Source organism: Nematolebias whitei, chromosome 5 (genome assembly GCF_014905685.2).
Source record: "Nematolebias whitei isolate Nwh7 chromosome 5, NemWhi1, whole genome shotgun sequence".
In the NCBI taxonomy this organism is placed as follows: Eukaryota; Metazoa; Chordata; class Actinopteri; order Cyprinodontiformes; family Rivulidae; genus Nematolebias; species Nematolebias whitei.
The window spans coordinates 29898578-29911733 of record NC_056502.1 but is presented as its reverse complement, the minus strand read 5'-3'; the positions used below and the strand labels follow the sequence as shown (position 1 = coordinate 29911733).

The window sequence follows — 13156 nt, the reverse complement described above, 5'->3', positions numbered from 1 at the left end:
CCTCTCCATCTGCGCGCGGGCTAGTGTGGTGGTGGTGTTGGAGCGGGGGGGGTGGGTCTCGTGAGGGGGGGGGGGATCTTTTCTATCTCTTTGTCTGAAGACGCAAAACAAATTGCTTGGCATGACTTGCATTTTGCATACGCTCGTTTTGAAATATTATGCATTCTAAATCTGCCATTGCCTCTGGACAATCTGGAGGTTAAGTCTAAGCAAACATAATCTGTTAGGTCTCTTATTTGTTTCTTTCTTTGTTGCAGCTTCAGCATCGAGCCCAACTATGATTTCTTGTACATCTATGACGGACCCGACAGCAGCGCCCATCTGATTGGCAGCTTCCAAGACAGTAAACTTCCCGAGAAGATCGAGAGCACTTCTAACTTCATGTACTTGGCATTTCGTAGTGATGGCTCTGTGAGCTACACTGGCGTGCATTTGGAATACAAAGGTACTTTAATTGCCTGTGCAAAGTGGGAATCTTGTATGTTTTTGTTGAATACGCTGCTGTTAGAGCTGGGGATTTACTGTGGTGAATTATAAATGAGTGAATTATAAATGAAGAATATGAAATATGATCAATTATCTCGACTCCTTCGTTTTAAGTGTTTACCAATATGAATTAGCTTCAATTTACAGTTTTAATAAATGAGGCCAATCCTTGTAACAAGGTATATTTATTCTAATGTATGCCTCAGTTGAAGTCCTTCTCGTGTTAGACAGTTGTTTTTGTTGTAAAAGCTTTGTGGTTTTCTTGGATTGGCAGCAAAACTGCGGGAGGCCTGTTTTGATCCCGGGAATGTAATGAACGGCACTAGAATGGGCACGGACTACAAGCTGGGATCTATGGTGACATTTCATTGCGAGGCGGGCTACCTGCTGCAGGGCCATTCTACCCTGACATGTGTCATGGGCAACAGCAAGAGACCTGAATGGGACCGAGCCAAACCCAGTTGTCAAGGTAAGAGACAATGCTTCAGGAACAACAAAAGAGCTTTGATGTGCAGCAAAGAACTGCACCCCAGTTGTTCACGAAATGTTTTACTGTATGTAATACGAGAATAACAGAACATTTGCAGAATCTACAATGTTGTGAATAGAATGGGGACTGCAGCAGCACTTCTACAAGCAATTTCAATCAGGGTCTTTAAATTGCCTCCAACACATTCTGACTTTGCTCTGGGGTATAAAGCATACTTCATTGCAGATGTCCATTTTACTGTCCATATTCTCAGCACTCGTGAACAAGATTTTCAAATCTACCCACTTGAGGCTGCATATTACCTCAAACCTGGAAAGGATACCGTATATTTTTTGGCAGAGAAGCCTGGCTTCAGACTTAAAGGTTCTGACTCTAATCCAATGCATTTTCCCATGTTCTGAAGCCTATAAAGCAGGCTCAACATATCTGGGGTTTCTTTAATAAATCCATCTTAGCTCACCCTGACAATGAAGATTGTGCTCAGTGGTACTACAAGTCGGCTTGATAAGTCAGCTCAGAGCGATCAAGTGGAGCTGCATCTCAGGACAAACCACCATTATGATGCAAAAAAAAGGAGCTGACTTAAGGAAGGCAAATGTGAGATTAATAAAATCATCACTGCCATATCCTTAAAGCACAAGTAGATCTACTTATTAAATGTCCGTGACTGAATTAATGTGCTGCAGGTGCTGCTTTTTACTGAGACAAGACAAAAAGTTTTACCCTTATTCTGTCAGATGCAATTTCAACTCTTTTAAACAGCCTGTTTTAACATAAAAAGAGGAAACAAACTAAAAATAATTCAGTCCATAGAGAGGGCTTGTTTTAAGTAAGTTTGTTTGTTGTCAGTAGAAGTTAGTTGTCCAAAGATGTAATCAAGTACTGGTATAAAATATTTCACAGTAATAATGTAGAAATGAACATAAAGACACAAAATGATGCAGATGATGTGTGATATCCAGTTTACTCAGCTTCCACCATTTGGTCTTCTCTGATTTTACTCTTTTTCTCTTCATAACAACAATAATTCTACCCACAACCATCTGATGTTGTCTGGAGATGCTCTCCCCTGCCACAACCTCACAGTCTCTAATCTCCCTCATTGTTTCCTCTTCTACACAGAATGTAGTCAACCTGCGTACTCCTTCCTCCACTCTTATAGATTACTCTATGCTCCTCCCTATTTTGGAATTAACTTGACTACAGCCATTTCCATTCTCTTGGCAAAGTTCAACTCCATCTGTCTTTCCTGGTTTCTCTCCTTGACACCAAACCTACCCATCACTTCCTCATCCCCTCTGTTTCCTTCACCAACATGTCCATTCAGGTCTGCTCTGATCACCATTCTCTCCTGGGAATATTTTTTATCACTTCTTTCAGATCCTTCCAAAATGTCTCTTTCTCCTCTCTGTCACATCCAACCTGTGGAGCATAACCACTGACGACATTTAGCATCAGACCTTCTACTTCAGACACATCACCTTATCTGACACTCTTTTCACTTCTACTACAATCTTAGCCCACTCCTCCTTCAGGACCACCCCTACTCCATTTCTCTTTCTATCCACACCATGGTAAAACAGTTTGAACCCTGCTCCAATGCTGCAATCCTTGCTGCCCTTCCACTTGGTCTTTTGGACACATAAAACATCTACCTTCCTTCTCTGCATCATGTCAGCCAGCTCTCTACCTTTACCTGTCATTGTTACCACATTTAGAGTTGCAACCCTCAGTCCTACATTCTTGTCATTTGTTTTAGTATAAGGTATTTGTTAATATTTTACACTTTTCCCAATATAAATAAATATTGGAATTTAAAACCATTTAACATAAACAAAATGCAGAATGCTGGTGTAGATTCCCAGTCATCCAGGACATGGTAAATAAAATACAGGTTAAAAAAACCAAACAACTGAACTTCTGTTCTGCTGTTGAAGACGTTTCGCCTCCTGTCTGTGGAGCTATCTCAATTCTAAACGGATCTATTAAGTTCTACACTTTTTATGCAGTTATGTCTTAAATTCACATTCAGATTAAGGAACAGGCCTCTTACAACAAAGAGATGTCTGGTCACGTGCATGAAGGTGTAAATTAAATTCACATGCAGACTGAACTACACGCCTCTCACAATGAAGCATTAGGGTCTTTGTTTGCCTGACTCACAAGATAAATGTTTTAGTCACATGCCTGAAGGGGTGAATAAGAGTGAAACTGATTGGGAACCAGGCTCAGTGCTGGACTGCAATGCCCTGTTTACTTGAGAACAACTTCTGGAAATGTTTGTGTTTTTTCAATATTTATTGAGAATAAACAACAACAACAACAACAAAAAAAGAGAACAGGCTACATAGAAACATTGTAGTTTTCATGCCAGTCAGGGTTTCCTGAGAAGAAATTAATGAACAATTGTATTGACACTTTAAAAATTAATGTATTTTGACCTGAACTGTCGTGTGCGCTGAGTGGGCTTGTACATTCAGAAGGCAGTTCCGCAAAATGGATGCGCAGACCAGTCCATGTTTAAGCTTCCTCTAGCCTTTCATAAATCACAGATTAAGCCACCACTTCCACTCAGATGCTAGCTTCGAGCGGAACCAAAACAAATGTGGAGCAGAACTCTTTTGGGTTGAAGCGGAGCGTGATGCGTTAAATGTGTATCGGACATTTCCCGTGTGTCTCTACTATAATGAATTAACTCACTTTCGCAAACGGTGAGAATTTAGGTTTCCTCACTAGATTTTCTGCCATTTGATTTGTGGTTTCCTTTTGAGATGTTTTTTTTTTTTTTTTTTTTGAAGCACAGTGGCACAACTCGTAGAGCTGCTGCCTCTCAGTGAGAAGGTTGCCGGTTCAAATCCCAGTCCGGGGGCCTTCCTGAGTAGAGTTTGCATGTTCTCTCCGTGCATGCGCGGGTTTTCTCCGGGTGCTCCAGTTTCCTCCCACAGAACAAAAACATGTATGTTAGGCTGATTGGTAACTCTAAATTGTCCCTAGGTGTGAGAGAGTGAATGTTTGTTTGTCTCGTTTGTCTCCATGTGTCCCTGTGATGGACTTGAGACCTGTCCAGGGTGCACACCACCCCTCGCACAGTGATTGCTAGACATGGGCACCGGCGACCCCCGTGACCCAAAAAGGAAGAAGCGGGTAAAAGATAATGAATGGATGTTTTTTGATTCTGTTTCCTTCCTGTGTCCTCTCCTCAGTTTCAATGTGGCACACCTGTCTCTGAGTTCTTCCCCACGGTGTTCCACGTTCCCCCTGATTAGGTGTTCTGTATTTATGTGTGTTCTGTCCTTCACTCCCAGTCAGTGCATTGTATTGTATTGCTCATTGTAGCTCTTTGTGGTTCCTCTTTGAGCCTCCAAACGACTCCTACCTGTGTTCCTTCTATATCCAGGTGATCAGTATAACACGTGGATCCTTTGTTCAAAGAAGTACATTTTGGATACCTTTTTTAATCCATTGTGTCAGGTCTACATCCTGAGTTGCACCCAACCATCACTTACCTGATACAGCCCTGTTTGTGGTTAACTGTTTTTTATTTTATTTTAACTACAAAATTTCAGTGTGTCATCATCAGTATTCCCTCAGTAATAAATCTGTCTGTTGTAGTTTAATCCCATGAGTTGGTGGTCCTCTTGTCTTTTATTATTTTTTCTTCACACATCAGCCAACCCGGCTCTGTTACTACCGCACTCGGCGGCACAGAGGCACATCAGAGGTAGGCTGACTGATCCTCCTTGCCAATTCTGTGTGTCTTCTGAATCGGCCTTGGTGACCATGTAGTGAACCAGATGACCTGATGATCTGACCCTCATCTGACCCTGATGACCTCAAATCTACCAGATGGACAGAGACTGTTATTTTCATTGATCTGAATAAGTCTGAGCCATCTGATGACTTTCTTTCTTGAATTAATCAAGCAGAAAAGACAATCCCCTATAATCATTACTGTCTTACAAATGTTTTGATAATCAAATTGTGTTAGTTTCACTCAATGCTTACAGGTTGAAAAGAACTACTCATTTTTATTTTACATAAACAGTAAGTAATGATTTTATTCCCCATTCAAAGGAGAAATCAGGTTAATATGCATTTCTTGATTTTCTGTCTGAAATGAGCTAAGCTCGTAAGTATGTGAAAGGTTGGTTTTCGGTCAACTAAAATGTTTACCGAGAAAGATGTCATGTTTAAACTTTTTCAGAAGATTACCAAGAGTTGACTCCACGAAGTCTGCTCTCCTGCAATAATCTCTCTGTCAGTTGTTAAAACAATCTCATTCTCTGACCTTGGCTTAGATAACATCTTACGTCACAAAACCACTCCTCTTTCTGGTCCATCCACGAATCAGAAAGCTCTGAAGTAAACTCGGAAGTAAACTCATTTAAAATGTGACAACTTCCCGGTTCTGGCAGAGTGCAGTAGATTCCATGGAGTGCAGTCGGTTCCAAGAGATTCCAGAGTTAGAGTTATGGAGAGTTTTGGAGTTGGAGTCTGAGAAGATCTGAAAGAGTCTGAGAGCTGCTGACAATGAAGAGTCAGAGTTGCCGAGAATCCAGAGACGTTTTGGGATTATAATTCTGTTTTGAACTAACCACGCACGACTCTCCAAGGATTTTAGCTGTTCTCAACGGAGACGCTGATATCAGTCTGAAGGATTCTTACTGAGGTGATCTATCGTCAACAAGGTAACGGTTTCTTCTTCGACTAAAGTGTACCTGGGACAAGCTGAGATACCTGATGGGAGCGTGCAATTTCTGGTTAAACAGATTAAATTCCCTCACATATTCCTCTGTAAGATAAAATCTCCAGTTCATCTTAAACTCACCTCTCTCTCATAAATCAGTACAGATATTTTTAGAAATATCTGAAGCAAAGTCCTCAAATCACCGCCGAGTGATTTGAAGTTCATTATTTGTGAAACTTGTCTGTTATTATTTTCATATTTTGCCAAATTAATGTAAATGTTTGATGTTAAACTTTGATTCTGAAAATAAATGACTCCATTCATTTGATGGGTCAAAGATAATAACGTCTCTCGTTCGCATTTCTGTTAAAATTCAATGCACGACATTACAGTCAGAAAGATGAAGAACTCGTGAATATAGTATGCATATATATTTCATATATTTGTCATACTACAACTAGTGGCACGTACCCACGTGACTCACTACAACCAGAACTTATCTTGTGAATAAAGTTCTGGATTCAGAAACCATGTATCCAAACAGCAGAACCGCAGCAGAAAAGCTGTGATTTCACTCAAGAGCATGTCGTGTAAACGGTTTATGTTTTAGAGAGCTGTAATCTGAGACCTCTTCCTCTTTTTAGAGTTGCTTTTCTCATTTGACATAAATGGTTTCCTTTACCTGGTTTGAGAGACAGGTAAAAGTGTAGAACTCCACAATCCAGTTTAGAATTGAAAATGCTTCTCGAATGGGAGGCAGAACATTTTCAACATCAGAACAAAAGTCCTGTTGCGTTTCTTAACATTTTAGTCAAATCAAGTCAAGTCAAATTTATTTATAAAGCACATTTAAAAACAGCAGCTGTTACTAAAGTGCGTAATAATAAAAATCAATGGCAGTAATTTAATGAATAAATAATACAAAAAATAAATTAAAAGCATCAAAAGGAAAAACATAAAAACACAGAATGATAAAATACTCAATCAAATTGCACTGTTAAAAGTCAGAGAAAAGAGGTGTGTTTTAAAGAAATAAATAAAAACAGGAAGTGAAGTGTCCTGTCTAATGTTGGGGATGGATTGTTCCAAAGTTTAGGACCAATGACTGAAAACACCCGATCTCCTCTGAGCTTCAGACTGGTTTTTGGTACAACCAGAGGCAGCTGATCAGATGATCTCAGCGCCCGAGAAGGAACATACAGTTCAAGTAGTTCAGAGATGGAGTGGTATGAGGGTGCAAGGCCATTTATGCATTTAAAGGTCAACAGGAGAATTTTAAAATCTATTGTTATGTACAGAGAGCCAGTGAAGGGAGGACAAAACTGGTGAAATATGCTCAAACCTACGAGTTCCTGTTAAGAGCCAAGCTGCAGCATTTTGAACAAGCTGGAGACATGAAAGGGAAACTTGACTGACTCCAACATAAAGCGCATCGCAGTAGTCTAGTTGGGTTGTAACGAATGCATGGACTATTTTTTAAAGGTCAGATCTGGTCAACACGGACTTAAGCTTAGCTTAAGTCTATCTGCCTTAACTGGAAGAAACTTTTCTGAAGAACAGAGTTAATTTGTTTATTAAACTTAAAATCAGAGTCTAAAACCATCCCGAGATTCAGAACAGACGGCTAAAAGTAAGGCTGAAGAGAGTCAACGTTTACAGGAACAGCGACAGCAGTGGAGCTAGGGCTAAACACAAGAACTGCAGTTTTCTGATTGTTAGCTGTGCACATTGCATTTTATACTTCAGAATGATCAACTTTTATTTTAAGCTACATAAAATGTGGACACACGTGAGTGTATGTTAAAGATAATGGGGAAAACAGTACCGAGAGGACTGGTCTATGGTTTTGCTGCTGTAATTATTTTTGTCATTTTTAAACGTATTGATTGGTTAAGAGGTCATGCATCTCTAATCCAGCCCAAATTAGCACGGTGACAGATTTTGCTTCTTGACAATGAAAATCCCAATCCGAACCTGAAGGTACCTTATCAAGCCTTTAATCAGGCCCTTGGTGTGGTCTCTGTCTGCAGAAGCATATTGTGCACATTCTGGTTTGTTGCACAGGTTTGCACAATTATTGACCGTTTCCACCTAAAGTCTTATAGATTGCTACGCTATAACTATCGTAGAAAAGAAGAAAAGAGAGAAATAATTTGAGGAATATCAAGACACCACCCTGCACCCCTCCACCCAGTTGAATCACACCATTTGTAATATTTGAAGTGTTCTATCTGCTAAGGTTAAATTAGAATGTAGCTCTCATTTTCAGCACTGCTGAATGGGATCGCACGCGTTCACACCTGGGAGCTATTCATTACTTTTACAGTTGGCACCTGCACAACTTCACTGATCAGCCCTGGAGATAAGCGTAATACTAAAGAGATCATCAGCGTCTTATTTCACTTTGAGACTAAAAGTGAACTGCAGACCTGGCTGTGCTAAAAGGACTGTCCTCTGATGGCACATGTTTATCTTTCTGTTCCTTGGTTTTGATATTTCTCATGCTGTGATTGGAGCAGGCATAAAGTTCGTAATTGCCACCTGCATTTTTTAATCAAACAGCATCTTCAACAGCAAAATTGTAGCATACAAGGGTCTGTGAAGACATTATCCTTAATGATTAAAAAACAAAACATTAAAATGTTTTGGTTTTATATAACTAAAATACTGACTCTAATACTAAATTTGTCATATTTTACAATTTTTTTCTTAGTGATCAGACACAGATCTCTCCTCTACAGACCAAACATTTGGGGTTTTCTTGCTTTTTACTTTTAATTTCCCTTTTGGATTTCCTACTATATTTGTGCTGAAGTGCTTGAAACTGGAAGGATTCCTTGTGACCACTTAGTGGACTTTAAACATTATTTTATCATAGTCTTATGTTAGGTAATATGTTGGTGTTAAATAGTTTTAATAAAACAGCGACAAAAACAAGACTGTACTAAAATAGATTACCGTAAAACAATATTCAGTGTTTAAAGGTAAAAATGTTATATTTATATTGGTATTGTGGCACATTGCAGCAATAACTCGAGCTGAAGTCGGTCCTATTCTGAATAAATCCTTGGATCCAAAAATCTAAAATAAATTTACTTTAAATCCAAAATTTTCTTTGGCATTAATCATTTTTCATGTACAGTAGTCCTTCATTTATCACGGAGGTTATATATATATATATATATATATATATATATACATACATATATATATATATATATATACATATATATATGTATGTATATGTATATAAACAGTGCTTTAAACCCTTCCCACACTCTTGCAATATTCTAAACAGTGTTACTAAACTTTAAACGCTCTAAAAGAGCACAGCATGTCATGATCCTCCGGCTGCTCTCTGCCTCCTGCCAGCGCTCTTGACCACGCCCACTTCTCTGCTGCAGAGCAGAGATCATGACATTCTGCAAGAGACTTCCAGGCCACAGGTTCTCCTTCACAAACCTGACCGCCACCTTTGACCAATATTTTTTTTTCCCCATGGAGTCCTAACAGAGTTATAAGCCTATATTAAAATCAGACTTTTTAGTCATCAAGTACAGTTAGATGTAGTGCTAAAGTTTTTCAGTTAGTAAAGTTATTGTGTTATCGTTGGAGCAAGCAGTCTTTAAAGGAGGGGTGGAAAACATTTTCTTTTTTTGGGCGCCATTTACATTTTTACAAAGTCCTTTGAGGACCACACATAATTTATAAACCTGTATTATTCAACAAGTGTAAAATTATAAAACCCAAATTATCTATTTTATGCAAACATTTAGTTTAAACAGGGCAGCACCGTGGTGCAACCAGTAGAGCTGCTGTCTCTCAGCGAGCAGGTCCCCGGTTCAAATCCTGGTCTGGGGGGTCCTTCTGGGTGGAGTTTGCCTGTTCTCTCTGTGCATGCGTGGGTTTTCTCCGGGTACTCTGGTTTCCTCTGATTGGTTTCATATGATTTCCTGTCTGATTGGTAACTCTAAATTGTCCCTAGGTGTGAGTGAGAACGTGAGTGGTTGTTTGTCTCTATGTGTCCCTGTGATGGACTGGAGACCTGTCCAGGGTGTACCCCGCCCCTCAAACAATGATTGCTGGACATGGGCCCTGGCGAACCCTGTGACTCAAAATGGAAAAGTGGGTAAAAGATAATGGATGGATGGATAATTTAAACAAAAAAGCTATTACTGGTAGTTGTAGGTTTTTTATTTTTATTTTTTACAATTGCTACCTTTCAAAACACAACTACTATATTTGCAGTGATACACTTCTAAAGGTAAAAAGAGGCATGCACAATAAATGATTATTTTTAGTTTTAGATTTCTTTGTGGACTCCAATGTGTGTATAAACTGGTCAAATGGTTTGATGAAAGCTACAGTGTATTAATGCAGTCAAGTTGCAGCAATGATTCATTCCACTACAAACTCTCCCTCTACATCAGGCCTCAATTTCTTTGCCATTAATTTACACTTACACACCATAATATCAATCTTTGATGCTCTGTAGTCTTGTAAACATTGATTGTTCATCCAAACTCAGACAAAACGCGGGAACATTATCTGTCCTTTCAGCTCCTCTATTTGAACGTGCTTCATCACTTCCTGTGTCTTGTCCCAACTCAAGCACGCTGGTTTGCATTTCACTTCGATGACAAAATAATCACTTGTCCATTTCTTCTGAAAAATGCAGCATTCAGCACTCACTTTTCTTTATTCTGCAGGGGACACCTGTCATTCACCTTCTCTTATTTCACTCTCAGACTTTAATACTCATGTTTCATTCACTGCTGCCTGTGGCTGAGTGGTTAGAGCATCCTCCAATGGAAGAGTTGGTGGTTCGATTCCACCAGCAGTCACATGCTGAAGTGCCCCTGGGCAAGACACTGAACCCCTCATTGCCTCCGATGTGTGTCCCATTGGTGTATGAATGTGGTAAAGCTCTGATTGTTCTTTTTACAGATCTAGTAGAGTAATGGGTAAATGAGGACAGATTGTGTTGTAAAGCACTTTGAGTGTCTTGATAAGATAGATAGGTGCTATATAAGTACAGTCCATTTGCCATTTCCTTTTACCATTTACTGACCTCGATCTTGGCTCAGATATATGAATTACTCAATTTTATCACAGAGATGCCACTAGTTGTCAATATTTTTTTCTCTATGAATTTTAACTTTTGTGTTTTTGTTTGAACTTGCCTGGCAGGTTGGATAAAGGAGATTGGGGGATTATATACAGTCCAGAATCCAGAGATCCCCATTCCAGCTTTAAATTTATACCAAAAAAAAAGGAAAACAAAAATAATAAATGTGCATTTAAAATGTTGGAGTCAGGATATTTTTGGTATAGATGCTTAAAAGTAAAACAAAGAATTTTGTTCTTAATTTATTAATATTTTGATAGGTCCTTTTGTATTTTAATTAGATCATGGACTAAATGTTGCAGCTGAACATCCGATGACGCACCTTGCTCTCTTCTTGAGATCTTATGGTACCATGGAGAAACGTTTTATACCTAGGGTCTTATTTTGGTCGTAGAATACACGTGCAAAAAGACAGATATGGATGCAAATCACGATTTGCCATGAATTCTGCCATGAATTTTCACAATTTTTCTCAAAGCTTGTGAACATGGTTGTACATTTCATAAATTTATTTAAGTAATAACTTTGTTAAAAAAAAAAAAAAGAATGTTGCTGTAACCCTGAGTTTTATTTTTGTTTCCTGTTGCGGAGCAGAGAGAACTGGATAAACCATCCATCTGTCCATCCGTGCATGTTGTGAGCATTATAACTTGAAAAATACGTGATGTATCGACTTCCACTTTAGTTTGTCGTTGCATCTAAACGTAAGAAAGATCCAAATCAAAAATTGGGTTGCTAAGTCAATATCCAAGTTTGCCACCACCATTTAAAAAACATCCATCCTTATCATTTGAGGGAACGGTCTTATGTTTTCTAGTTTTTACAATGCTTAAAAGGATAATGTCCTCTGGGGTGGCCAAAGATTAATTTTTGGTGAACAAGGCCACCATTGGCCACCCTCTGGCTCCACCATTACACTTGGTGGTGGATAAAATTTCTCTCTCCACTCACCTAGATCCATCACACTGCGCTGCCTTGAATAAGCAAAAAGGAAAAAAAGGATAAAACTTTCTTCTCCACAGTGTAACTCCTAACCGCTTGAATATCTTTCATGAAAAACATTTAGGTTTACTTAAATTCCCCATCCAACTCCAGTCCAGAAAACACTCATCTATCTCCAAAAATACAAACATTCGCTATTCAAAGCCCTCAGTCACAGGGGAGATTGGCATAAAACTTATGTTTTAATAAGGCTGTTGTCTCTTTTTAACATTTTACACATTGAACTCAACAAATTAGGTTTGTGTTTTGGTGCTACAACACATTTTATCGCTGTAAATATGGATTGAATTTAAATGTCGAATGATTTTTCCCAGAAAACTGGAACACCTTTAGTCACAGCCAGTGTTCTGTTTCAGCTTTTTTGGACTTTGAAGATGATCTGAGAGCTTTCTTGAAAGGAAATCTCAAACACTTTCATCTAAAAATCGAAGTTAATATAACATGTGTAAAGTGAATTATTAACTCGTCTTTTCCTGGGCAGTTATGCTGTTTTTACCTATCAATCCTCAGCAGTTCTCAGAGTGAGCAGTCTTTAATTATGTCCACTTTTTCTTTCCTTGTACTCAACTGTCAGATGAGAATCAGTCCATCTTAAAAAAAAAAAAAACTTTACCTCTCTTCATGCAGCTCTCACCTTCTGCAGATGCATAGTGTTATTTCTCAGGAGTGGTCGCCTCAAATTCCCATTGTGCAACTTGTCGGTTTGACAGCCTAGCTTGAATTACTCTCCCTATTTGCCATTGCTACATCCATTTAATTACATGCCTTCTGCTTCTGTATAAATCAAATGTGGATAAAGTGCTAATAAACCTGTTTTTGCATCAATACTTTTGGTTCCCTCTTATGTGAAGCAGCGGTGAATTGTGCATTGTGTTGGGGTCGAGGAGGTCCAGAGCAGCTGGTGACAGCCTTCCTTTGACAAATGAGCGTGTGTTTGTTTACTGTTGAGGGTCCCTTACCTGATGGCTCTGCCCGTGAGGTCTGAGATAACTGCATAAGGGGGCCTCTTGGCAAATTAGGTGGATCATTAAGAGTTTAAGATAAGATTCTGAAATGCAATGGAAAAACAGGATGGACTTCGGCCTATTTTAATAAACCAATTTGCCAAGTGAAAACATGCCAGCAGCAGCATGTAAGTAAAAGTTTGGCACACAACAGCAAGCAGGGGTATAATTATTGTTCAAAGTCGCAGTGCTGATTTCTAACCCCGTGAAACAGATATCAAGATCGCATTCTGGCTCTAACTACAAACTACTGCAGATTTATGGGAATACAGGTTTTTATTTCTTTAAATTTCAGAAGTCATACCATTTAAGAACTATAAATAACAAGTGATTATATATATATATATATATATACACAT

At 38.9% G+C, this 13156-nt stretch overlaps 1 protein-coding gene across 1 annotated transcript in view; it reads left to right on the top strand.

The window, feature by feature from the left end:
- Window positions 1–13156, top strand: part of LOC119410362 (CUB and sushi domain-containing protein 3) — a 416314-nt gene that overhangs the window by 203532 nt on the left and 199626 nt on the right. Inside the window, exons 26-27 of the mRNA XM_037677273.1 lie at window positions 258–445; window positions 761–955. Coding sequence (XP_037533201.1) covers window positions 258–445; window positions 761–955 — 383 coding nt within the window. The remainder of the gene's footprint in view (window positions 1–257; window positions 446–760; window positions 956–13156) is intronic.